General features: G+C 44.9%; 1 protein-coding gene across 2 annotated transcripts in view; it reads left to right on the forward strand.

Moving 5' to 3' along the window:
* The window catches only part of TEPSIN (TEPSIN adaptor related protein complex 4 accessory protein), a 389,886-nt gene that overhangs the window by 225,171 nt on the left and 139,374 nt on the right, over positions 1 to 25,341 (forward strand). For both annotated transcript variants that reach the window (XM_069655160.1, XM_069655161.1), the window contains 2 exons: positions 17,355 to 17,433; positions 19,312 to 19,383. In XM_069655160.1, the coding sequence (XP_069511261.1) occupies positions 17,355 to 17,433; positions 19,312 to 19,383 (151 nt within the window). The remainder of the gene's footprint in view (positions 1 to 17,354; positions 17,434 to 19,311; positions 19,384 to 25,341) is intronic.

The following is a 25,341-nucleotide window of genomic DNA, read 5'->3' on the forward strand; positions in this document are numbered from 1 at the left end:
ATCCTGCATTTTCCTGGTGCCGGAGGCCCGATTGAGAATGAGAACCCGTCAATGGGCCCTCAGGACTCAGTGGTCCCAATTTTCAGGGAACATGTCAGATCAACTGCAAGTTCTGAGCAGAGTTGCTCAGGACCTTCTATGGTGGGCTTGCAAGGACGAGATTCTTAAGGGAGAATCTTTTTGGCAATTATGGCCGGAGATGACAGTAGTGACGGAAACCTCACTCACGGGGTGCGGAGCCCACACCAGTGATCTGACCATCACCGGTCGTTGGTCTTCATCGGAGTCCAAACTACATATCAACCTTTTGGAGCTGAGGGCAATCAGACTAGCGCTGATGGTCTTCCTACCATCTGTACGGGGAGCAAATGTCCTGATAATGCAGAGAAGCAATGCAGCTCTGGTTCTGGGCAATACAAGAAGAAATCTCTCTGTTGGCAGTTCACCTAGCCGGAGAGCAGAACACGTTGCAGACGCTCTGAGCAGACAGAGCACAGTTTCCCATGAGAGGGAACTAGCTCAGGAAGTCCTTAACATCACCCTTTGGGGAACCTCTCGAGTGGATCTGTTTGTGACCGGTACTAACCGGAAGTGTGAACTGTATTGCTCGAGGGAATTTCCCTCAGGAGGAGCTCTAGGAGACAAGTTTGCGGTACACTGGGAATTTCCACTTCTTCGCGACATATCCATGATCCTAATTGCCTCAGATTGAGCCAGGAGGACATGGTACCCGGACCTTCTGGACATGTCCATCTGCCCTCCAATACGTCTTCCACAAAGAGGATCTTCTTTCGCAAGAGGAAGGTCGTGTTTTCCTTCCAGAGGTCAAGACACTGAGCCTTCACGCATGGTTTCTCAGAGGCTGAGATACAAGGATTTGGGACCTCCTGGGTGAAGTAATGGATATTTTGCTTTCGGCCAGAAGGCCAACAACCAAATCTTTGTAACCGTGTCATTGGAACAAGTTCAGTAACTGGAGCAAGGACTAGAATGTGGATCCATTTCAATGTAGCACTGCCGTAGTGCTTTCTTTTCTGTTGCATTTGGTTAATCTGGTGCTCCAGTTTGGGACCATAAAAGGATATTTGGCGGAGCTTTGTGTTTTAATCGCTCCTCTGAAGAGGTTTCCCATTTCAAAATACCCTTAATTGTTCAATTTCTGAAAGGGCTTTCCAATGTGTATCCCCCAGTCTTATTCAATGTCCTTGCTTGGGATCTAAATCTTGTTTTAAAGTTTCTAACATGTATACCCTTCTAGCCTTTACATTCGTGTCCGTTAAGGCTCCTAACTTTGGAAACAGCCCTACTTATTGCATTAACATCAGCCCGCAGGGTGAGTTGCAGGCTCTTTCAGGCAAGCCTCCTCATACTATTTTCTACTCAAAGTAAAACCATAATTCCTGTTGAAAGTGGTCTCTGACTTTCAATTGTCGCAGAAGATAACGCAAGACAACCAAAGGAAAGAAGTCACATGGATAAGCACTAAAATAATTTAAGTGCTCATAATTACAGGTAGGAAGTCCAAAAAGAAAGGTTCAGTCAGGTTCTCAAGTGTCACTTCATATTTTAATATTTATCCAAAACATCGTAAAAACACACATTATACAATTTTTTTTATAGATTTATCAACATTAAAAATCATTTGATTTATTGTATAACAATACAAAATGTTTGTATCAAACCCATTCATGGAAAGGAGTTTTAGAGATTGTGAGTTCCTAAACCAATACTAATGAAAGTCATGCAAATTCATTTAGAAACTAATTTATCCCATTCCATAATGCTATAGCCAACAGTACTATAGGCAAGTAAAGTGTCAAGTGCCAAAGTGCTAAGTGCCAACTGTAATTACAACCTATAAAAACAAGTTGTTATATTCCGTACATATTACAGTTTCGGCGACAGGATTCTTTCTAATTCAAAAATGTTTTTTTGAACTGGTAGTCGCCTTCATCAGGGCGCACTAAAGGAAGTACAAATAGCATTGCAGGTACTGGTACAAAGATTCAAAGATATTTAATAATACAATGTAATAACTTTCATAGATGAGACGCTGGCTGGTTCCAGGCTTGATTGTAGGCATCAGACATAATGAAAGCATCACCCCAATGGAACTTGGACATAAAACAACAATTAAAATAAAGTGAACAAAGGAAGAAGGAAAAAAAGAGAAAAGGATAACAGGCGTTCATTTAAAAACCCACTGACTGAACCTCTAACAAATTAACACATCCAAACCATAGGAGGCAGACTATCATTGAAAAACATGATTCACCTAGATTAGTCCGCATATTGCGCCGAAGGTCATTATTTTATGGACGCAGCCCAACGATAAGCAAGATGTAAAAACAAATTGACATCTGAGGAGACAAAAAAGGGAGAAAGTGGAGTTGGAGATATCACTAGGTTATCTCGAACTTCAACACTATAATGCAACAGCACCAAACACAAGGAAGATACTCCCTCACTTCATATTAAGTACACTGACCTCTGATTCTGAAGGGTATCCAAATGTGGAAGGCCAGTGGTCAGTTGGAGAACTGTGGCACTCGGTAAAAACCCAAGTGCACAAACCTTTCAATGAAAGTAGGCGATGGCAAGCAAATCCTTCGTATGGATAGCCTTAAAGGAAGAATGAAAATACTGTGTGTCAAATGAGTGCGGGTCACTGCAACATACAACTTGCAGCATAATACCCTATTCAAGCTAATTGTGGCTTCATAGGCGCTAAAATATGTGTGCCGCAAAACAATAACGCTACCAACCTTGTACCCTCCTCCTCATTCAGGCAAAGAGGAAGAGGGGCTGGGTAGGTTAGACCCAAAAAGGGCTCCAAGATTTTACATCGCAAGAATGGCTAAATTTTGCCACGATCAACTCTTTATTGGGTATAGTGCCCCCAAATTGGGCCTGGCAGTCACTAAACAAACCATATCCAGGTGGATCACACTGGCTATTAGAGAATGCTATAGACTTGCGGGAAAGGACCCGCCGGAACGGCTTCAAGCTCATTCCACTAGGGGCATGGCAACCTCTGCGGCTCTCCAGAGGGGTGTCCCAATAAAGGACATCTGTTCAGCGGCTACTTGGTCATCCATTCACATTTTTTTGTCAAGCATTACTGCTTGGACTTCTCCACTCAAGGTCTTTTTGCAAAGGCAGTTCTCCATTCAATCCATGATTAATTAATTGATACTCCCACCTCCAAATTGTCACTGCTTTGGGAGTCTATCAAAGATGAGGAATACATGGGAGGACACAATCCATTCGAAGAACAAGTAACTTACCCCTTGTAACGTTCTTTCGACTGGATGTTTCTCCCACGTATTCCCCATTGCCCCACCCAACCTACCACGTCGCTCAATTTACATGAATTACACTCTTGTGTTTCCTGAGAGCTTGTGGTCTAGAGTATGCTTGGTTAGTTCCTCGATATAGGGGAACAGAGAAAAACAGAACTGAAGCCAACGGGCACTGCACAAGCTATTTATACTATCGATGACGTTGACGCCCGACGGAGGCCCTCGAGGGACATCGACGCCACGACATCGGGTACAGCACCCTCTGCTGAGGGAAAACAATTTAATTGTTCTTTTCATCAACAAATTACATCACACCAAATAACAAATAAGACAAACAGAAATTGAATAAGAAACCTCTAACATTATTATGTCATAAGCAAAAACGTAATATTCGTAGTTTTTGTACACAACACTATAGATCTCCAGGAAACTATACAAATGCATAGTCAATCAGATGGTTCCATGTAGTTCGCATGAACTAAAACGTAGCTCTACATGTTTCAATCTGCATTCCGATGTGGTATTTTGGTCAGGGGCAAGGCAAATGTGGGTGATCACATGAAATCTAGGGAAATGAAGTAGGACAGGAAATAAAAGCAAATGGCTGGCCTGTGAGGAAGACTATCTTGTTAGCAGGGCAAAGGAAAGATACCCAACCTTTAGCAGATAGTCCTAAATTGACAACTATTGCAATAACAAAGAGCATATTGACTTCATATTTTTAATTACAATTAATACGGGCGACTAGAACCATATAGGCACTCACTGCTCTGTATATTCAAGTATACATTGTGTAAAGGGGGGAAAAGCAGGTTCTCAAATTGGGTAGAAAGAAGCAGCAGTCCCTCTGGGTGGACAACTGTTGGTAAAGATGGGTGGTACTAGGACAAAAAAGAACAAAGGGCGTATATTTCCCTACTCTTAATTATAAATAAAATTAATACGTCAACTAGAATCCTGTTGGAACTCACTGCTCTCACTCTTCCAGTGGAAATTGTTTCTGTGTATTAAGAAGCTGCTTCTTTGACTGAGTAGAATGATGTATATAGGAAGAAGCAGCTGTCTCCTTGGTGCAGTATGGTGCGCATGGGCCCTCGAAAAAGGGCAACAAAGTGTGCAGATTTGCAGCGTGAAAAAAATGCTGTTCAGTTTGCTACAAATAGTTCAACATTAGTCCCTTTTCAGTTTTGATATTTCCAATGCTTTAGTGAAGAGTAATTCTGAGTTGCCAAGATGGTGGCCATGCTGGATTGAGGCGCCCTGTGTATAGTTAGTGTGCCGTGTATGAGGATAATCCAGTGAATACAAGAAGAAATGTGCTATACTGCTTGTTCATTTAAAACCTGTGGCATAGAAGGTTGCTTGTGTAAGTTGCAACAACTGCAAAATGCATAGAGTAGAGAGTTGCAGTCATGGGAACCACTTATTTACAATAAATACGCCAACAAGAGGGCACAGGTGCTCATTCTTTAATGAACATGTTGGGCATACTAAAACTGGACTGCCCGCCCCATCACAGCTCTCCAATCCCTCTTGACTGGTCAGACCATCCGGTTATACCCTTTTACATTCACCACACCACCTCAGTCGAGCACAACCATCAGAAACCCAGCAAGCAAGCCTCCAGATCATTAAAAAAAAACTTCCCATTGGAGGCTCTCATGGGAATATCCCACCAACATCCACCTCACTTGGGCTGATCTACCTCTATTGAACCAGACCTGTGACCCGCTTCTCCAAGACTTCAACAACACCCTCACAACCATCATCAACCACTGTCCCAGTGAAACAACGCACCCTCATGCCTAAACCTTCTGTACCCTGGTACACTCAAGAACTCAACTTCAGCAAACCAACCATCAGAAAATAAGAAAGTACTTGGGGAAAATCCTGCAGTGCATCCGACCTCACCCTGCTCAACGAACTCTGTGCTACACACAGACGATAGAACACCACTGCTATGGCTACCTACTATCAAAACACCATAGCGAAGGCCAGCAATGAAAGCAGAGCCCTCTTCAAAGCCATCAAGCACTTCAACAACCCTCAGTCCGTCCCGCCCCTCCTGCACTCCATAGAAAAATCCACTCCCATCAACACTTCCTTCATCAACAAGATCAGCAGAATCCAACAACACATGGACACCAACACCACTACTGACAGCACACTACATGCCACATCTCGCAAAACCACATCTACCTGGACAACTTTCAAGATCTCACTGCCACCCTAGCATCCCTCAAGGCCACATGTATGTGGATGACATCCTCCCTTCTGACTGAAGCACTCTTCCCTTACCTGACCATCAGCAGCTCAAGGCACCTCCCCATCAATCCTCAGGAACAGGCACATTGTCCCACTTTTCAAGAATCCAACACTGGACCCTGATGACCACAGCAACTACCACCCATCTTCCCTTCCTAGGTAAGATCCTTGAAACAGCAGTAGTCGCGCAACTCCTCCCAACACATTACCGCCAATAACAACGCTTAGTCCTACCAATCTAGCTTTAGACCAAGATGCAGCACGAAACGGCTAGCATCAAGATGATCGACAATGCCCTTAAAATCCTAATGATGGCCATCTTTCTTCATGGTTCTCCTTAACCTCTCAGCTGCATTCAATACAGTAGAGCACCAGACACCCACAGACAATCTACATCACTGCATGGGTATCCCTGAGATTGTCCTCCGCTGGTTCAAATCATACCTTGCTACCAGTTCATACAGATAGCTTCCTCCAGATCACCAACCCTACCCATAGCCTGTGGAGTCTTGCAAGGATCCGTCCTCTGCCCTGTGATCAAATATTATGTGCAACCACTCGCAATCCGTCTGACTGGCTCCACTTAACATCTATCAATACGCAGATGACCTGCAGCTCTACCTCTTGATATCCTCAATCAAAGACGTCAACTGGCTCAAGGCCTACCTCACATTTATCCAGTACTGGATATCCAGTGCTTATCTGAAGCTCAGCCCCTTTAAGACTGTCCTCCAACACTGAACATCCCGACATCCAGACCGGGCTCTCTGCTATGAAGCTCAAGGGCTTCTCTTCCAAGCTGGCCACCTGTGCCAAGTCCCTTGGATTCGACATATACCGACATCTCTCCTTCAAACAGCATATATCGGGGAAGACACAAGCCACTTGGTACCAACGTTCTTTTCTGTGGAACATCAAGCCCTTGCTAGAAAACAACTACAGATCTGCTGTTAAAGCATTGGTCTTCCGCCTGGATGGTGGCATTCCCTTTTTGGAAGGGCAACTGGCGACTACCCTGACACCTGTTCTTAATGCCGTAGCATGCCTTCTCAAAGGGCTCTGCAAATCCGACCACATCTACTAAACCTTTATCGGACTGCACTGGCTCCCGCTGCAAGCACATATCTTTAGATCATGCAGCATTATCTACAAGGCTGTTACCTTGAGGTCCCCAAGCTACCTTATTGAGAAACTTGGCATCTCCGGAGGCCTATGATCAGAAGTAAGGACATGTGCAGACCTGAACTTGCTATTTTGTTTTTTTTTATTGTATTTGGTTATAAAACTTTTACAAAAACTAATCATTAGCAATAATAGGAGAGAGAAAAATAAATTCACTTACAATTACATACTTCCATACAACACATACATAAATCAACAACACGCCCTACCTAAGATAATACCAAATATCATAAAAACAAACTCATCAATTTAATATCATTTTCCAACTGTTTCATCATATGTTAACATGAAACATCAGTGTTTAAAACAATTTATCCTTCCATAAAATAAACAATTTTCACTATTAACTTTTCCTATAAAATTTCAGCTCACTCAGGCAGCCATATTTATGGGAGAGTCATTTTCTTTTGTGACAAATTCTCTTCAATAACATTTAATAATTTAATTAATCTAAGCACTAACCTTTGGCTATAGCCCCACATACAACTTTCCCATAAGCTTTCTCTGCTCAACCAAGATAAATAGGATCCATATATCCTAGATCTAGATCATTAAAAAAACTCACAATATATAATCAAGTGCTTTAGGGATTCAAGTGCAGAGTTGTGTGCACAAAAGCGGCATCTTCCAGGTATTGTAGTCTCCACACCATGATTCCAGTATTGGATCCTTTAGTTTGTCAACAATTGATTGAGCTTGTAGCGCATATACATTTTATGCGACTGATTACACAGGAACATCTCCAGATAACTAGCCCTCTCGCCCCATTTTCTGCAAAATTCTGCATATTCATAATATGTCTTACTCTTTCCAATTTGGTCTAACATCATACACCAATGATACATCTGGAATGTTCTCTTACAAGAAGGGAGCCCAAAAATAAGCTTGTCCTTGCTTATCAGTGACGCCTTTAAATGGCTTCCATTTTATTTTTGAATTTCACGATCGATGGCACAGACCCATCCGTTATCATGAGTGTAAGATCTTCATATAGGGATTGTTTAGGGGGAGCAAGCATTTTAGCATAGGTGTTAATTTTACTGACTCGTCAGTGCCATTTTACTGGCGAGGGTAATATCCCCAGTTCATGGCAAATGAGCGCGTTCGGGATCGAATGAGCTAAACCAAATACCTGCTTCCACATTCTACCCTGTATCATATCAAGGAATCCCTCCATCTCCAAGAGGAAGATATCAAGTGCATAAAGCACTATGGGTTCTACTTTTAAGAGATAGTATTGTATACAGGGCAAGACTGGAAATTGACAACACTTATTAAAGATGATCTTCATCTGATAAGTGAGCGACTTCACTTTATCGTTAAGGAAATCTTTCCACATAGATGCAGAATAGGTATTTGAAAGTTTGTAGCCCAGATAGCGGATCAAAGGCATCTGAGGAACACATACTCCATTCAAGCACCAGTTAAATCTAGCAATTTTCCTCTTTCCATCTGCAAATGAAATAATAAAAAATTTAGTTGGATTGATTTGAAGGTTATGTTTTAGGGCAAAACTGAAAAACAAATTTAGTTTAGTCTGAAGACCAAATGGGGTACGATCCAAAAACATCAAGTCACCTGCAAAACCAATCCAATTTAACGCCAACCGACCCAATTTAATAGGGAACAGTACGTTCTCACTCCAGTCAGCGTCCAAATCTGCTAAATAGAGATTGAACAGGACTGCAGCAAGGTTGTCCAATCTCAGTGGGAATCGGATTGGTTACAACCCCTTTCTTTGACAACCTTATTTGATAGGTAGTATTTTAATGTAGGAGTGCAATAATGGCAACCAAGTCTAAAGGAAAACCTAAGTGAATCATCTCCCATAGTACATCTCTAAGCACTGTATCAAAGGCAGCCATGGGATCAAGGGCTGCCATGTAAATAGGGCCCATTCTCGAATGTTTCATTAGCTCATATAAATGAGCCATAATACATGTATTTAAAGGGCAGCCCATATGTTTTCTAGAGACTTCTTGAAAACATGGCAGCAACTTTAAATGGGAGATGTGTGACTGAATTAACTCTAAAATCAAGAGTAAACATTTTAGCCGCATTATCCATCAAAGCGATGAGCCTAAATTTATTTGGATCATCAACCTTTCCTTTCTTACAGGTACGATGATCGCCGAACACCAAGAAAACAGGATTTCTTGGAACCTTTATTCTTAGCAATGGCACCAGCAATATCTTCACGGACCACAGGGAGCATTTCAAAATCAGCTATTCATATTTTCTATGTTCAATAGATTCAAAGCCGCTTGGCAGGGCTTATTTGTTTTTTATGTATGCCACTCATGTAGTGGCCAATATAGCAGCTTCTTGAAGAGGTGTGGCTGCTCTGGTAATCGCTCTAAGCGTTGACCACACCTGTCTAGTGTCATTTACAAGGAGATGGTGTATCATCTTTTGGTTATCTTTTCTATGGAGTTCATGCTAAAGAGCCTTCACCTTATTACGATACTACTGGGAAATATTTAGTTTGAGACACTTATATGTGGACCAGTCATAGTTGGCTAGGCGCAGGTGCCTTAGCTACCTTCTATTTTTTTTCCTAAGATTGGAAATATTCTCATGAAAGGAATGGCAATGCTTGGAGACCCCTTCATGATGATTTTGTACCAACCATTTAAAATGTTCTTGAATGCGCCCTCCATTCCGGCATTCCGCTATACTACACGCAGAGCCTGAATTAGACGGTGCATAACAAATCATGGGGTCCTCTCTGATTCGTTGAGCTAGGCTCAAGCATGTTTTAAAATCCCATCAAACAGATATGCATGGACGATCTGTTTCCAAAAGGGCCAAGTCAGTCACAGATTTATATCGAAGTCTCGAGCTATTCAAATTCAAAGCCAAATGGTCACTTAGCCCAAACTCACTAATAGACATTTCCTCCATTAGTTGGAGAAGACTGGTTGATACAAAGAAATAGTCAATCATTGAGCAGGCAGACCCTCTACGCCAAGTATCCCCATAAGTGTCCCGTGTTGGCCGAGTAAGTTGTAAGTCCCAAGACATAAAATTCTCAACCCACTTCTTCCCATTAAGTACAGAAAGGCTGGCAGGGCCTCGGAAAGAGGCACCTCCTGGTCGTCGTAGGTTTAGACAAGTGGAATGAAAGTCCCCGCCAACAATAACGCTTAAGCCCGGATTTCTAGAGACTGCTTCTTCAAAGATCTGATTCAACTAGTCGCACATATCAGGGATAGAGCACACCAATCTATGCCAATATAAACATACCACCAAGATGCCCTCCTTAATAGCCCCTGGAAAATGGAGTTCTATAATAAGAAGTGACTCATGAGCAAATACTAGATTAGAAACAATCCTACTGGCTTTATCAATCAGTATTGCAAGGCCACCAGAAGGGCGCCCCAGTAATCCCTGTTTAACTATCTGATAGTAAATGTCATAACCCTCTACTGCAAACCGCGTTAGATGCATTGTTTCCTGAATCAGAATAACTCCTGGTCGTGATGCAGCATAGAGGTGGATGGCCCATGACAAAACATTTCTAAGGCCACACGCATTCCATGACATAAAGGTCACCCGAACATGCTCATTCTAGTGGTTCCGATTCAGGATGTTGGCCTGATTGGGGATAGGGGGAATAGATCCCGTAATCCCTCTAAGTGCGGTAGCAAAGATCATAAATTGCTTAAGTAAGTCTTCACTAAATTGGGGGAGGGGGGAACATGCCCTCTAAGTAGAAGACCTGGCTCCTCAATCTTTATAGGAGGTGTTTCCACAAAGGCAGTCGCTTCAGCCTCAGATTGAAATATACACGGAGTAAGGCAAATCAACTCAAAATCCTCCCTTTGTTCCCAAATCAGTTTAATGATGATATGAGTGGTATCCACAAAAAATCATCCGATGCAGATTTTGGGATGATAGCCAGACCCAGTCTATGTCATCCGATCTGATTGTTCTTAGTGAGGGAATGGCTTGAAATGTTCTCAGCATGGCAGATCGATTTAGACTCGATTTCCCATTAGGTAAAGCCTTAGATTCCCACCCCATAATATATGGCATTTCCGGAGAAAGGGCCAACTCAAACTCACTTTGTCCCTCTTCTAGATTCATTTCAAAGGTATTTGCAGGGGAGTTAGACAGTGCTTTTAAAATTCCATCACGGGTTGCACAGGCGGCCGGCTGCCTGCGCTCCCGAGACGCTCCCTGCTTGTACCGGTACGTTGCTTTCATTCTCGAGATGAATACTAGCAACGTTAGATTCAGCTGAATTAGATTTCGACTCAACTCTTTTCTCTTTGGGAGCAGACATCGCAGTAGAGCCAGATTTCGCAACTGTCATTTTTGTGCCCTGCTTCGCTGGATTGTTTTTTGTTGGTTTTACATAACTGACCCTTCCCTAAGCAGCCCTTCGTTCTTATTTGGACTAGACTCCAGCTTGTTTAGGGATTTTTTTAGTTAACTTTTTCCCCTTAACTGATTTTAATATTGGAACAACATTTACATGTTTAATATTCAGTAGGACTTTGTATTGAGCTGTTGCAAATCTATAACCTCATCCTCATTGGATAGGTTACAGATATCCTTAATATGTGAACCATGATTATCATTTTTCTTCAAGAATTTATTCTTGGAATTTTTTGCTTTTACACTCACTTATTTTGACGGGCCCCTCGTTTTAATGCCCTTGCAGTCATTTATTTTTTCTTCGAGACAACACTGCACCGGAGTCTCAGTATTTTCCATAAATACTGGCGCCGAAGGAGTGTAATCATGCTTAACCTGGAGATCATCTTCCAAATCTATCAGGTTAGTTAATGTGGGAGGACTATCAATCGGTTCGCTGTAGGGGACCTCCTTAAAATTCTCCAGCCTCTGCCCACATAGATTTTTGTGGTTAACCTGATTGGCTTGCGGAATCACAATGATCTCCTGTACAATTTTCTGAATCGCCAATGAATTAGAAGTAACAACCTGTGCAAGTTCCCTCACTGATACTGCCAAATTAGATTCCCCTTGACTTGCATTTGCAGCTACTAATTTGGCGAAGGACTTAATCGGGGATCCCACCATCCTATAGTCAGCAGGTGTTTGCACAGCCCTATCAACTATGCACACCTTATGATTGTTTTTGCCCACTGTTAAGGTGGCCATAAAACACAGGCGAGTAAGAACCCTTCCATCTGATTTATTTTACATAAGATTTCAACAAGAAAGCCCTTCATGGCACCGATTTCACAATGCGTTTGCTCGTGCCCTCTGTCCAGCAAGTTTAAGATTTGTGTCAGCACCGGAAAATCAGTGCCCATTGCCGAGGTGTCTAAAGGATGCTGTCCACCCATAACACAAACTTCCGGGGCACTCCCCTCATAATGATGGTTTGTGGTACCTATATCGGGAACCAAGAGCAGTGAAGCTTACAGAAAATCGGTACCCATTACTGAGGAGTCTAGTGGATGCTTTCCACCCGTAGCACGAACTTCAGGGGCGCTCACATCGGAATGATGGATTGATGTACCCATGTCATGGTCCGAAAGCATTAAAGCTGCCATCGGGTTTAAATTTCCCTGCACATCGGTCGGGGAGCTAGATTTCCAATTGCAAAACTCCCCTATAGAATAGTCAACCTTATGATCCCTCATAGGAGCACCACCGTTAGCCAAGATGGCCCTAGCCTCCGGGGGCTTATTGAAAAGCTGTACATTTTCAATACTGCAGCTGTTTTGATTTACCGCGGTAGAAGGGGCGAGGGGAAAAACGCATGCGTTTCCCTAACTTAGCCTCTATAGCAGGAGCTTATTATTCTTAAATGTCTCTATTCCCTTTTTCTTTATAATATCTGCACGTTCCTTCATTTCATCATCAGATATTACTACATAGTTTGCTACCTACCATTTGATCAGATATATTCATTTCCTTCAATTTAAATGTTTTTAGCAGAGGCAATAACTCACACGGCCCCTCGGCTATCTCACTCACCGGTATTTCCGGACTACTTCACATTTCCGTGCGCCCTGAGATGTTGGATTGATGCGAGCAGAAAGTGGGCTGTATTTCCTCACATACCGAGGTGCCTACTTCACTGCTCCCCTCAAGCCCATTTAGACATACTGTGATTGGTACTACCATAATCCCCAGCTGCAAGCCCTGCTGGAGGCTCATAAAGTTTACGGCCACTTCGGAGTCCGTTTACCATTTTTTCACGTCTCCGATTAGTGCTCCCACAACACTCTGCCTAATAATCACCCTCCAAAACACAAGAGGGAGATCAAACAAAAAACACACCTTTACAAACTCATCCACAGTTCAGACCACAAAGAACGAGCTTATAACCAATATTAGCAAAAGGCTCCCACTGTAGGTCGCGAGGGGCACAGAGTCACCTTCACTTACACCACGCAAGAGTAAAGTGACATCCCCCCAGTTGAATACCTTCAAGAAACACACGGTCATATGCGGTGGGTGACAATTGGGTAAAAATCACAGGTACCTTTTTACAAAGCAACAACTCAAATATACAGTAAACAAGAAACCACCCACTTCAAAGAAGATCCCATTACCCTTGAATCGGAACCATGTCGAAAATCACTGATTCCTTTGCAAGATCACAAAGACTGCAAACCCAACTTTGACAGGAGTGTCCTAGAGAGCTGATGTTGTGCGATCACGAGTCCCCTTATTATAGATGAACAATGGCACAGAGGCTCAAAGGCACTAGGCCCGCCAATCAAATTCAGAACTCAAATAGCCAACTTTCCAAAGACTCCAACTAGCAGGAGCATGCAAAAGAAATAATGTTGTGTGATCACAAGTCCGCTTTTTGTAGGGGAACGATAGCAAGGAGGCTCAAAGGCACTGAGGCCCGCAGTCACCCCCACACCAGTCAAATTCAAAACTCAATAAACAGGACACAAACACAATTACGCCTTAGTTGGAATTCAACGACTCCTGACGAAAGTCACTGTAGATTCCTTTGCGACTTTACAGAGACTCCTACTCCACTTTAGCAGGAGCGTCCAAAAGAAATAATGTTGTGTGATCACAAGTCCGCTTTTTGTAGGGGAACGATAGCAAGGAGGCTCAAAGGCACTGAGGCCCGCAGTCACCCCCACGCCAGTCAAATTCAAAACTCAATAAACAGGACACAAACACAATTACGCCTTAGTTGGAATTCAACGACTCCTGACGAAAGTCACTGTAGATTCCTTTGCGACTTTACAGAGACTCCTACTCCACTTTAGCAGGAGCGTCCAAAAGAAATAATGTTGTGTGATCACAAGTCCGCTTGTTATAGGTGAACAGTGGCAAGGAGGCTCGAAGGCACAAAGGCCCACAGAAACCCCTTCATTGCCAGTTGAGGGACCGCACTTGGCCAGACCCGAAATGCACACGAGTGAAGAATATATGATTGCCTGAACAGAAGAGGGAGCCAAGTGCGACTCATAGAATCGAAAAGGAAAAAAATCCCGTACAATTGCCTCACTCGGGATAAAAGCCCATTTCACCAAAGGCAAGGGCTGCACAGTCAACTGCAAGTACATAGGAATGATAGGCAGTGAGAACAGTCCCAGATGAGGCAACACAGAAGAATATTGGTGTACTCACAGTGCTGTAAATCAAACTCTCTCAGATGGTGCCAGAATCAACACAGCATGTACATAAAAAAATATGCAGTAAGATGCCCGGGAACCCAAACGAAAGGCCTGCGCAACGGAGGAGGACACCAGGGCTCCAGTTTGGGAGATACGGGAAGCAAAGATTTTACCAGCTGACTAACTTGACAAAGTTTTTCCGACCACCAAGGCCGCAGAGCTGCAATCCTGTAAACACCAAATACACTGCTGGCACACCGCGCAGTGCTCCGTGCATGCGTAGTGTGTTTGTAGGCCGATGATCAAAAACAGTTACTATGATATGATAAGGCAATGGAGAGAGGACTGTGGTCGAGTGTAGTCGTAATTCCAAATAATGAGGAAGTAATCCGGGAGAAGCAGGCAAACGAGTCCTTCCTCACCAGCAACACCAAACACACTGCTGGAACTTGCTAGTGCAGGAAGGAAATAACTAGGAGAAAAGCCTTCTCTGTCCATGCTGCAAGACTATGGACCCTCCTCTCCCTCAGAACCAGACTTTTTCAGCTCTCTTCTACATTTGAAGAAGGGGCTCAAGACCTTCCTCTTGAGGGAACCCCGCTCCTCCATAACACCTATGTCCACACAACTACCAATCCCCACCGTACCTGAGACTGCGTGATCTGCTCCCCACTGTTTTCTCCCATGGTTGCTTTAGATCGCTTGCTTCAAATTGCCCACTCTCCCTCACCCACGTTGTTATCTCCCTGCTCCCTTTTAACACTGCTTCCCTCACCTTGTCAAGTAATCCCTCTATTACTTGTAAAGCACTCTACTGCTTCCAGCAGCTAGATCCTCGCTCAATTACTACCCTAATAATAAAAAACCATGTCAACATATTTACAGAAGGAAACTTGCCATTAGGCAAATCATCATGACCAAGTGACATCATAATGGAAAATCAATCATTTGAAAAAGGGCAAAATCAAAAAAGTCTTTCTTAGAAGAAAGTCAGTATTTTACAAAACACACATGTGAATTACAACGTCATATATAGTTTTCGTTCACTCCTGAAACATGGCTTTTGGTCTTGAAAATGAGACGATGCCCCAGGGCAGAAAGACATTTCTCGTTTTTTTTTTGGTCTATAGGCATTGAAACTAAAATCTTTCAATTGCTGGACCATACGCATATTGATGTTTTATTTTTGCAAACACGCCTGCAATGTTTTATACGCTGAGTTTGTGAACTCCTCATAGTCCTACCAATGTACAGTTTGTTACATGGGCATTTTCTAGGATATACAATCCTTGTATTGCAATTAGTGAAAGTCTTCTGGACCCATAGTTGCTCGAGTCCTAGATCAACATTAGTAATAGTTGTAGTGTATTCACACACTGCACAATCCCTGCATTGGATGATATCCATGACTTGTGGTAAACCCGTTGGTTGCAAATTGTTTTGGGTTTGGGGGTGGGGAGCACTTCTTTTGATCGTGGTGTTTGAATGTACTGGCTGGTCTTTTTTAGTTTTCCATTTGTGCTCCTTTTGAAAGCAAAGAAAGGTGTCTTTTTAGGTGGATCAATTTTCAACAAATGCCAGTGTAAGCTTATAAAACAAATAGAGTATGCATTTTCACAAACTATCCAATCTGTGTTGGTGCTCTTAGTTTGTTTCTACAACAGGCTAGTGGGATTGTTGTTGGATTCACGTTTCAATGACTGCCTTCCTGTTTTTTAGGTACCCTTCTGAAGAAATGTTTGTTCAAAGTAGCTGGGCTTCTCTTTCGAAGTCTTCTTTTGTCCTCTTGCTATGGGGGTTTCAAAAGTGCGCGTACAAAACATTAACTCATAATGAGTGTGGGTGAAAGCTTTTATATCAAAGGAGAACGTACCATAGGTTCTCGATGGTGGGGCCCAAAAGATGGAAGAAACTCATAGCAGAAATTCTCTGAGAAAATAACACATCATCTATTTAGGTGCTTGCGGAGAGTCTCATGTTCAAAGTCTCTCCTTCACACTCTCTCCTTCATGCTCTTCCTGTCACTTTAGATCATCGCCTAGAGACTGTTTTCTCAGCTTTGCACTTATGAAAGTGCCATACGTACATACTTGTTGTGTTTTTGTGCCAGCATACCATGTGATTAGTTAACAAGCTTTCCTGGTTATGGGGCATTGGCAATGCGAGCAGAATCTATAAGAGCAAATGTCATAGGTATTGTCATAGGGATTGGCAGAGTGCCTTGGTTTTGCATGTGCGATTGGTGAATGGCGTTATTTGACAGAGAGTACGTTGTGGAGGACTGTGATCTTGCCTTGAGGAGTGGCAGACCACAATAGTCTTACAACTGTGATTCTCAAAGTCAATAGTCCTGTCAGTGGAGTTAGTGAAATATAAAAAACGGGCGCCTGACTAGGCCCTGATATGCCCAGGTGGGTATACAATGTCATTTCACAAATAATCAGAGTGAGAGATCACATATAAAGTCCTTTGATGTATTATTATTCACTTGCAAAACAAATAACAAAATTATTTTACTATTGGGTGAACCAAAGCTTGAACCCTTGGTTGTTTTAGACAAATCAATGTCCTCATATTTCACAAGGCAACCCAAAAACTGACATTTTTACATGCATATCTGGAGTACCAAACAAAACACAGTGTGACATAAAATGCAAAACATTATAACAGGGAGGTCGACACTATAATGTTTCGGCCAAGTGATATTTATTATATATATATATATTCTTCGGGTGGTAGTCACAGAGGGCATGAGGGCACTTCTAGGTGAGGCTGAGGCCAGCGCTGCGGTATGCTGCATGGCAGGGGAGCCTTTATTTCTCCAGACACCTCTTGCAGATGGCAGCTGCAGCTTCAGCCTAGTGTGCATTCCAACGGTATGTAATCTTCCACAGTGCCCAGTGACTGCAGCGGGAAGGCAGCTCCAGCAGCACTACGATTGATGGGCTGGGCTAAACTTGCTGACCTCGGCATTGCTTTGGTGATGCCTTGTTATTTAGGATGGTTTTAAACATGCCCTTTCTCCCTCTGTTTCTAGGATTTGGCTAGCACATTATTTGCAGATGCTTCGGCTCTCCAGCCTTCGTCGCTGACTCCTCGCCTGCTTTCCCAGGCAGGTAGGTTTTTCATATAAATGTCTGCTGATGCCTCAAGGTGCCGTCTGCTTCAGCGGCTATTTCATGACCTATAGCACTATGAAAGGGTGCTGTAACAAGGCAATACACCACTTTGAAGATGCAATGCATTCATAACCTGCAGCACATTACGCTACTCCCACACACAGCTCTGTCAGTCTTGACATCATCACCTTCTGATATCGAAGCGCAGCAGACCACTCATAATTCTGATGGCGCTCGAAATTGCGGACATCCACCACCCACTGCTACTCTACACCTTGACCTGCAGGACTGGTTGTTGCCACATCAGTGCAAAACCAAGACTGTCTAGCAATGCTCCCCATTCCTGAGTTCGAGCACTGAAGAGTTCATGTTGCTCTACCAATGTAACTCATTCCTGACCAGAAGACTCGAGTGCTGCTCTGGACTTAGCAAGCGTTATGTCTGCTCCATTTCCAGAGTTGTCTTGCATAACCCTGCAAAGAGGAGAATGTGTTTTGTAGTATGAGGAGGATTATCACACCTCCGGAAATCATGTAATAGGGACATCCGAATAGCAACACAATAGTGAAAACCTAGGTCAAGGAGACTTACATCAAGTAAGTTGAAACACCCTTCCCTGCATGATAAAAATTACCCCATGTGATCATTAAGGAATGCTTTTTACAGAGCTTGCTTAGGTCAGGAGTCCATTTGGGGGTGGGAGGGTCAATTACCAAACTAAATGCAAGGCTATATGTTCGCCAGGGGAATCTTCTGCAGCAGAAATAAGGCAGCAGTCTTCAGCGAAGGAGTCTCATGAAACGCAAAGTACATGGTTGCTTAAATGAAGAAAGATTGCCACTTCTGTGGACTACAAATTACGTCTGCTCCGCCTATGTCCGTCAGGCTCATGGTACAGGCTGCCAAGATCGGGGCCTTCTTACCCCAAGAAGCCAAGTAATCTTATCAATTCTTGAGATGTCCTCTCTGCGATCCGCGAGATGTTTGTTGGATAATTTTGTCCTGCTCAATGGATCAGTAGTGGGCTGCTGCTGTTCGTGTTTTGTAAAGCATTCTCTAAATTGTCCTAATCAGGAAGCACATTCTTATGGAATTGGGAAGGGGCACACTCTGCTTTCAAGTACTGCAACATCATCCCTTCCCGAGCAACCAAGGTGACACAGTACTTTGGGTACTTGAGTAAGGTACTGTGGATATCGGGGTATATGTGGACTAGGTGGGCCTCTCCTCTAGCCCATGGGGGGGCAGGGATACGTTTCTATTCGTATGAATCAACTCATGGTTTCAAGCCCACGGACATGTGAAATCCCATTTAAGCCCCACATGGCTTGGCCTTTTGGTTATTAATGGCTGCAGCCATCGTAAGCAGCCCTGAAAGCTGGCACACCTTTCGCCATTATCTCGGACATTATCTCGGACATAACCGACTACAGTGAAAACCAAGGGCTGTTGTAAGGACCACTACGCGCATGCCGACACAACACACACACACACACCCCCCCCCCCCCCCCCCAACACGTGGGAATACCAAAGAGCAAGCTTTCACAATTGTATTCTTTTAGTGATGATTTGCATTTAAACAAGGGATTGTATAAAAGTGAAAACGTAATAAAAAACAATGCAAAAATAGCAGCAATAAATCAAAAGATCAACTTTTTTTAATTTAAAAAGCAGGTGCCTGTATTCTGAATGGCGAGTCCTGATTGTGCGCCTTTTCCCGCACAGGGGATTCTACATATATCTGTTAATGCACCCAGCTTCCACCCTATTAACAGGTAGACTCCTCGGCCCTGCCATTCTATTTGAGTGCAGCTCTCCAGTGCAGGGATGCCTGTGATAAGGATATTTTGGATACATTTCTTTTCTTTCTCATAGGAATGGGGTCCAGATGCCAGGGGGATGGTAGCCTGCAGGGCTTTGGCAACACCCAAGTGTGTGTTGGCGCTGGTAAGTACTTCCATAATGATCCTTCTCATATGTAATACCATCCGCTGTGCTCATCATAAAAACGTGTGCCAATGCTTTTTCAAGTTTTGGATACTCCCCCCACACATTAGGCCCAATACCCTACTACAGCAGCCTCTCTGCTGATCCACATCCCACTTGGCATAACGCTGAGGCTCATCGGATATTTACATAAAAGCGGAATGATCACCAGAGAATGGTAGGCCTCCTGAGTGTAGCTGCAAGCATCACATTATATCACAGCGGGAAACCTCATCAGGTAGGCCCTTTTGTGTGAAACTGGAAAAGGCTTCAATTTTCTTCTCAAACCTTAATGTGGGAGTTGGGCCTCATCAAATAGGCAATGGGGATTAGAACCTCTTTAGAGAATGCTACACGTGTGCAGAACATACCTTATATTCTTCCAACTTCAACACATATCTCTGAGTATCTCAATTTTCAAATGTATTGTTTCTGTACTTGAAACATTATGATGCAAGTCAGTCTAATTTCAGTGGTCCAACTATGTTGTCATTCATAAACATATAAGTTTACCCCTAGAGAACCTGTAACGTAACAACAAATATGTTTAACTGTATACATCTGTATGTTTATGGGGGTGTCCTGTCATGTGGTTGGTTTTATAGAACATCTATACACGAAGGCATCATGGTGCCGTAGCCTGTAAGCAGGTGGTTCTGATTCGAGAGCCTGTTCACTTAGACATTAGTTTTGAGAACTTAAAATAGTAAGGTTTTCAATTTCATACTGAATGTTGCTGGTCACATCATGTCTAAGTTGTGCCAGCAGTTGTTTACATTTTGTTTGTGGCCACCAGAGAGAAGCATTTCCCACTCAGTCTGGCCTTCTTGAATTTTGGCACAACCATGGAGAAAAAATATAGTAATCTCAGTTTTGTGCACAAATATCACTTTACCTTCTGTGAGGGCTGTTATGTGCTGAGTTGTATGCAACAGATGCAGGTTTTATAAAGTGATATAACTTCACATCAGCAGCCAATGTAATGATGCTACAACTTGGAATACATGCTCAAGCCTGCAGATTTTGGCAGTAGAAAAACATGGCGGCCAGACTTGTACATGGGCTGCTGTAAGCGCTCTTTATGACTATTTCCACTCTGCATTGAAATTGGAGACATAACCAGATACAATGTGTTCAGGATTAGAGATAGAATATTGCAATATAGAGTGACTTGCTATGAGGGAATATCTAAGGGAGAATAATAAATAACTCGCTGAAAAAAAAAATGGGGATGAGGCAGTTGAGTGGTGTGGGAGGCTATCAAACTCTTTATGAGAGGGGAATTTATGGCGTTAGTATCTGGGGTGCGGAACTCTCTCTTGGGGGGTAATTATTGGAGCATTAAGAACCAGAGGGGTTTCAGGGAAGTGAGCACCTGGAGAAAACCGGCTGAATTCCGGCTCTGGATTAAAAAAGAATAAAGGCATGTGCTAAAGTAGAGAATACCCTGGCAAGATTTGACAACGCAAAGTACCCAATACATCAACATAAGGAAACTGATAAGCCTGGGATAATGTTACCATGGTTGATGTATAGAAAGAAAGGGTTTAAATTGGTCGCATCCATGAAAGGAGTGGATGTGACAGTGCGAATGGATCAACAGTATTTTCTTAAGTCTACATGACTCTCTAAATTTAGGAGGCAAAGGTGAATTTGGAGGCGGGGGACTGTTCTGACAGAACACAACATTGGAATAATAACACAGCATGTCCAACGGGGGATATATGTTCTACTCAATATCCACGTGTGCAGTTTTATAGAGAAATACCAGGATGAAACCCCAAAGACTATTTACTGTTTTGCAATATAATCAGACTACAGAGGAAGCCATGTTGATGGCGAATTTGGTTGCCAAAAAGTATGTGATCCCTTAAACTTGAAGTATCTCTTTCTTCTCCAGCATGGTGTCTGGCATAGATTCACATGCTCATGAACATTCCCCGTCGTCAGGCTGGGAATCCTCAATAAAAAGAAAAACTGTTTCACTTTCGCTTACAAACTGTATTTCTCCTCTAAACCAATCACTGTCCTCTGGGTCATACTGCCCCATCCAATGACAGTCCTCTCCTTAAGCCCCTCCTCTTGCAGCCATCGTCAGATTTTTACCACACGCTTCAGTGTTGGGAGTCCTCTGGTTTGCTCTGCAAGCTACTTCTGTTTTTTCGTTCTTTTTCGATGGAAAAAGGTTCTATTTTTGTTCCAAAAGAGCCCATGTGCTCTTCTCTCCATCTGCCGACAGCGCAGATCCGTTGTCAGTGAATTTCAGTGCCCCTCAAGGGATAAGATCGTCAAAGGTTCCAGAAGGCCATCATGCCTACTTCGTGCCCTCTGACCATGACGTAGGAGAAGGAAGCAAGGAAAGTCCCGCTATAAGTGCGGGCTTCGAAATGTCAGTGGAGGACAAGCACCTGAAATGCCTCTACTGCCTGCATCCGGACCACAAGGAAGGAGATATGCCACAGCTTCTCCAAGAAGATGATGGACAGGCACAACAGACTGGCGGCGTGGCTGAACGCCAAGTCCTCTGCCCCATGCTCCGAGCAGGGGCATGACTCACCCAAGGCTGGTCAGTCAGAGGAGCGGTCTCCTAAGCCCTGTGAGGGTGCCTCATCCTTGGGGGCCCAAGATCAGGCCAAGCACCGCAAGTCTGGGTCCACCGGGGTCACTGCTGAAGTGGGTCCCATGGCAGACAGGGCGCGATCAACATCACATTCCGCCTCCATTGCCAGCCGGCAATCGAGCTCCTCCTCGAACAGAAAGTCATCCAGCTCGGCTAAGCTGCGGGAGAAGCCTGAGAAGCCGAGGACGGAGGAGAAGACGGCTGAGCTGAACAAGAAGGCCCAGGCGGCACTGGATAAATCTTTTACGCTAGAGCTCATAGCGGCTGCTCTCTCAAAGGCTAAAGGGGCTGTCCCTGAGAGGGTAGCGCTCCAGCGTTGAAGGTATCCCTCCATCCGAGGCACAAGGTCGCCATGGTGACAACGTCTGCCGGCACGCCGGCGAAGGGGACACCGTCTCAGAACCCAGTTCCAGCCCTTTAGGGTGGACAAAAGAGGCGGGGAGGGCAGGGAGGCCCGGATCAGTTTCAGATCGTGGCCCAAGCCATAGACATTTTGTCCACAGATGATTGGGACCTAGAGACCCTACTCGCACCCCTACTTACGGTCCACAAGGACGTGGAGGAGGATGCTGAGTTAATTATTTATTTATTTTAATTTGTAAAACGCCCACTGCCCTCAAGCATCGTGGCGCTGTTAAGAATGCTTTCTTAGTTACATAAGTGCAGTTAGAAGGCATACATACATAGATGATAGCTTCAGACAATTACAGTAAGAGCATAAAGGTGATTACATAGAATGGTGGGCAGGTATATGGTGCCTGCCACATCTTACACAACGGCAGCTACAAACAGTTGCGGGGTCAAGAATAGTATGCATACATTAGTGCTACCTAAGGGTTGAATGGTGGCAGAATCTCATGAATGCGTGGTCATGTTCAATGGGCAAGTGCGTGGTGACGGCACAGATACATAGGAGAGAAACTACAGATAGGTGCGTGGTTGGTTTCATACATAGAACAGCATGGGGCCAGTCCTTTATTGGACGGTGGCAAGTGCATACTATTACATATGTTTAAATCAACGGGCACTAGCCTAGAGCAAATCTCATGAAATGGCGGCCAACTACATACACTTACTGGGGTGGGAGGAGAAGGGAGGAAGGAACAACTAGGGGGTAGGTGAAGGGGGTGGGGACAAACATGGGCAGGCGGGGGGTGGAGATTGGGGACATGAAGGGGGGAGAGAAGGGGTTGGCGGGGTAAGACATGTAAAGCGCCCACTGCCCTCGAGCATCGTGGCGCTGTTAAGAATGGTTGCTTAGTTACAAAAGTGCAGTTAGAATGCATACATACATAGAAGATAGCTTCAGACAATTACAGTAAGAGCATAACAGTGATTACATAGATTGGTGGGCAAGTATATGGTGCCAGCCACATCTTACACGGCGGCAGCTACATAAAGTTGCAAGGTCAGCTTCGGTGGGCAAGAGCATGGTGCCAGCCACATGTTGCATGGCGGCAGCTACAAACCGTTGCGGGGTCAAGAATAGTATGCATACATTAGTGCTACCTAAGGGTTGAATGGTGGCAGTATCTCATGAATGCGTGGTCATGTTCAATGGGCAAGTGCGTGGTGACGGCACAGATACATAGGAGAGAAACTACAGATAGGTGCGTGGTTGGTTTCATACATAGAACAGCATGGGGCCAGTCCTTTATTGGACGGTGGCAAGTGCATACTATTACATATGTTTAAATCAACGGGCACTAGCCTAGAGCAAATCTCAAGGAATGGCGGGCAACTACATACACTTACTGGGGTGGGAGGAGAAGGGAGGAAGGAACGACTAGGGGGTAGGTGAAGGGGGTGGGGACCAACATGGGCGGGGGGGTGGAGAGTGGGGACATGAAGGGGGGAGAGGTGGGGTGGGTGGGAGGGAGGGTAAGACATACAGGGGGCAGCAGGGGGAGTTTGAGAGGTACGGGGGCATTCACTCACACTGGCGACCAGGGGGAGGGGGCGGGGGGCATGCACTCACACTGGCGGCCAAGGGGAGGGGGTGGAGGGAATTCATTCATGCTGAGACCAGGGGGTGGGGGTGGGGAGCATTCACTCACGCTGTGACCAAGGGGAGGGGGTGGGGGGGGGCATTCACTCACACTGGCGACCAAGGGGAGGGGGTGGGGTCATGCACTCGTACTGAGGCAAGGGGGAGGGGGGCATGCACTCCCACTGGTGACCAAGAGGAGGGGGAGGGGGGCATGCACTCACACTGGCGACCAAGGGGAGGGGGTGGGGGCATGCACTCACGCTGTGACAAAGGGGAGGGGTTGGGGGGCATTGCCTTTGTGTTAGTGGAAGGCTGTTGTGCTCCGTCAATAGGGGATCATAGTTTTTGGTGTTGTCTCTCGAGATGGTTTTGCTTGAGTGTCTCCAGATGGTTGCAGGACTTTAGATCTTTGGGCACAAGGAATGGCGGGCAACTACATACACTTACTGGGGTGGGAGGAGAAGGGAGGAAGGAACGACTAGGGGGTAGGTGAAGGGGGTGGGGACCAACATGGGCGGGGGGGTGGAGAGTGGGGACATGAAGGGGGGAGAGGTGGGGTGGGTGGGAGGGAGGGTAAGACATGCAGGGGGAGTTTGAGAGGTACGGGGGCATTCACTCACACTGGCGACCAGGGGGAGGGGGCGGGGGGCATGCACTCACACTGGCGGCCAAGGGGAGGGGGTGGAGGGAATTCATTCATGCTGAGACCAGGGGGTGGGGGTGGGGAGCATTCACTCACGCTGTGACCAAGGGGAGGGGGTGGGGGGGCATTCACTCACACTGGCGACCAAGGGGAGGGGGTGGGGTCATGCACTCGTACTGAGGCAAGGGGGAGGGGGGCATGCACTCCCACTGGTGACCAAGAGGAGGGGGAGGGGGGCATGCACTCCAACTGGCGACCAAGGGGAGGGGGTGGGGGCATGCACTCACGCTGTGACAAAGGGGAGGGGTTGGGGGGCATTGCCTTTGTGTTAGTGGAAGGCTGTTGTGCTCCGTCAATAGGGGATCATAGTTTTTGGTGTTGTCTCTCGAGATGGTTTTGCTTGAGTGTCTCCAGATGGTTGCAGGACTTTAGATCTTTGGGCACAAGGTAGCCTCTTGGGACGCGGTAGTCGTGTGGTCCAAACTGGGGGAGACAAGCCATTACACTTCCAGGTTAGAATCTGTTCAAGTAATGGCCTGGTAGATGTTGGTGAGCTGTGGATATTCCTGGTGCGCCTCCCGTGGGTCTCGGGTAGGAGGTTCTCTTTCCATTTGTTCCCTCTGTTATTTGCCTCCTGCCCCGCAGTTGTGACTAGCTGCGTTTCTC

Source organism: Ambystoma mexicanum, chromosome 3q (assembly GCF_040938575.1).
Source record: "Ambystoma mexicanum isolate Mex_15411 chromosome 3q, UKY_AmexF1_1, whole genome shotgun sequence".
Taxonomy (NCBI): Eukaryota; Metazoa; Chordata; class Amphibia; order Caudata; family Ambystomatidae; genus Ambystoma; species Ambystoma mexicanum.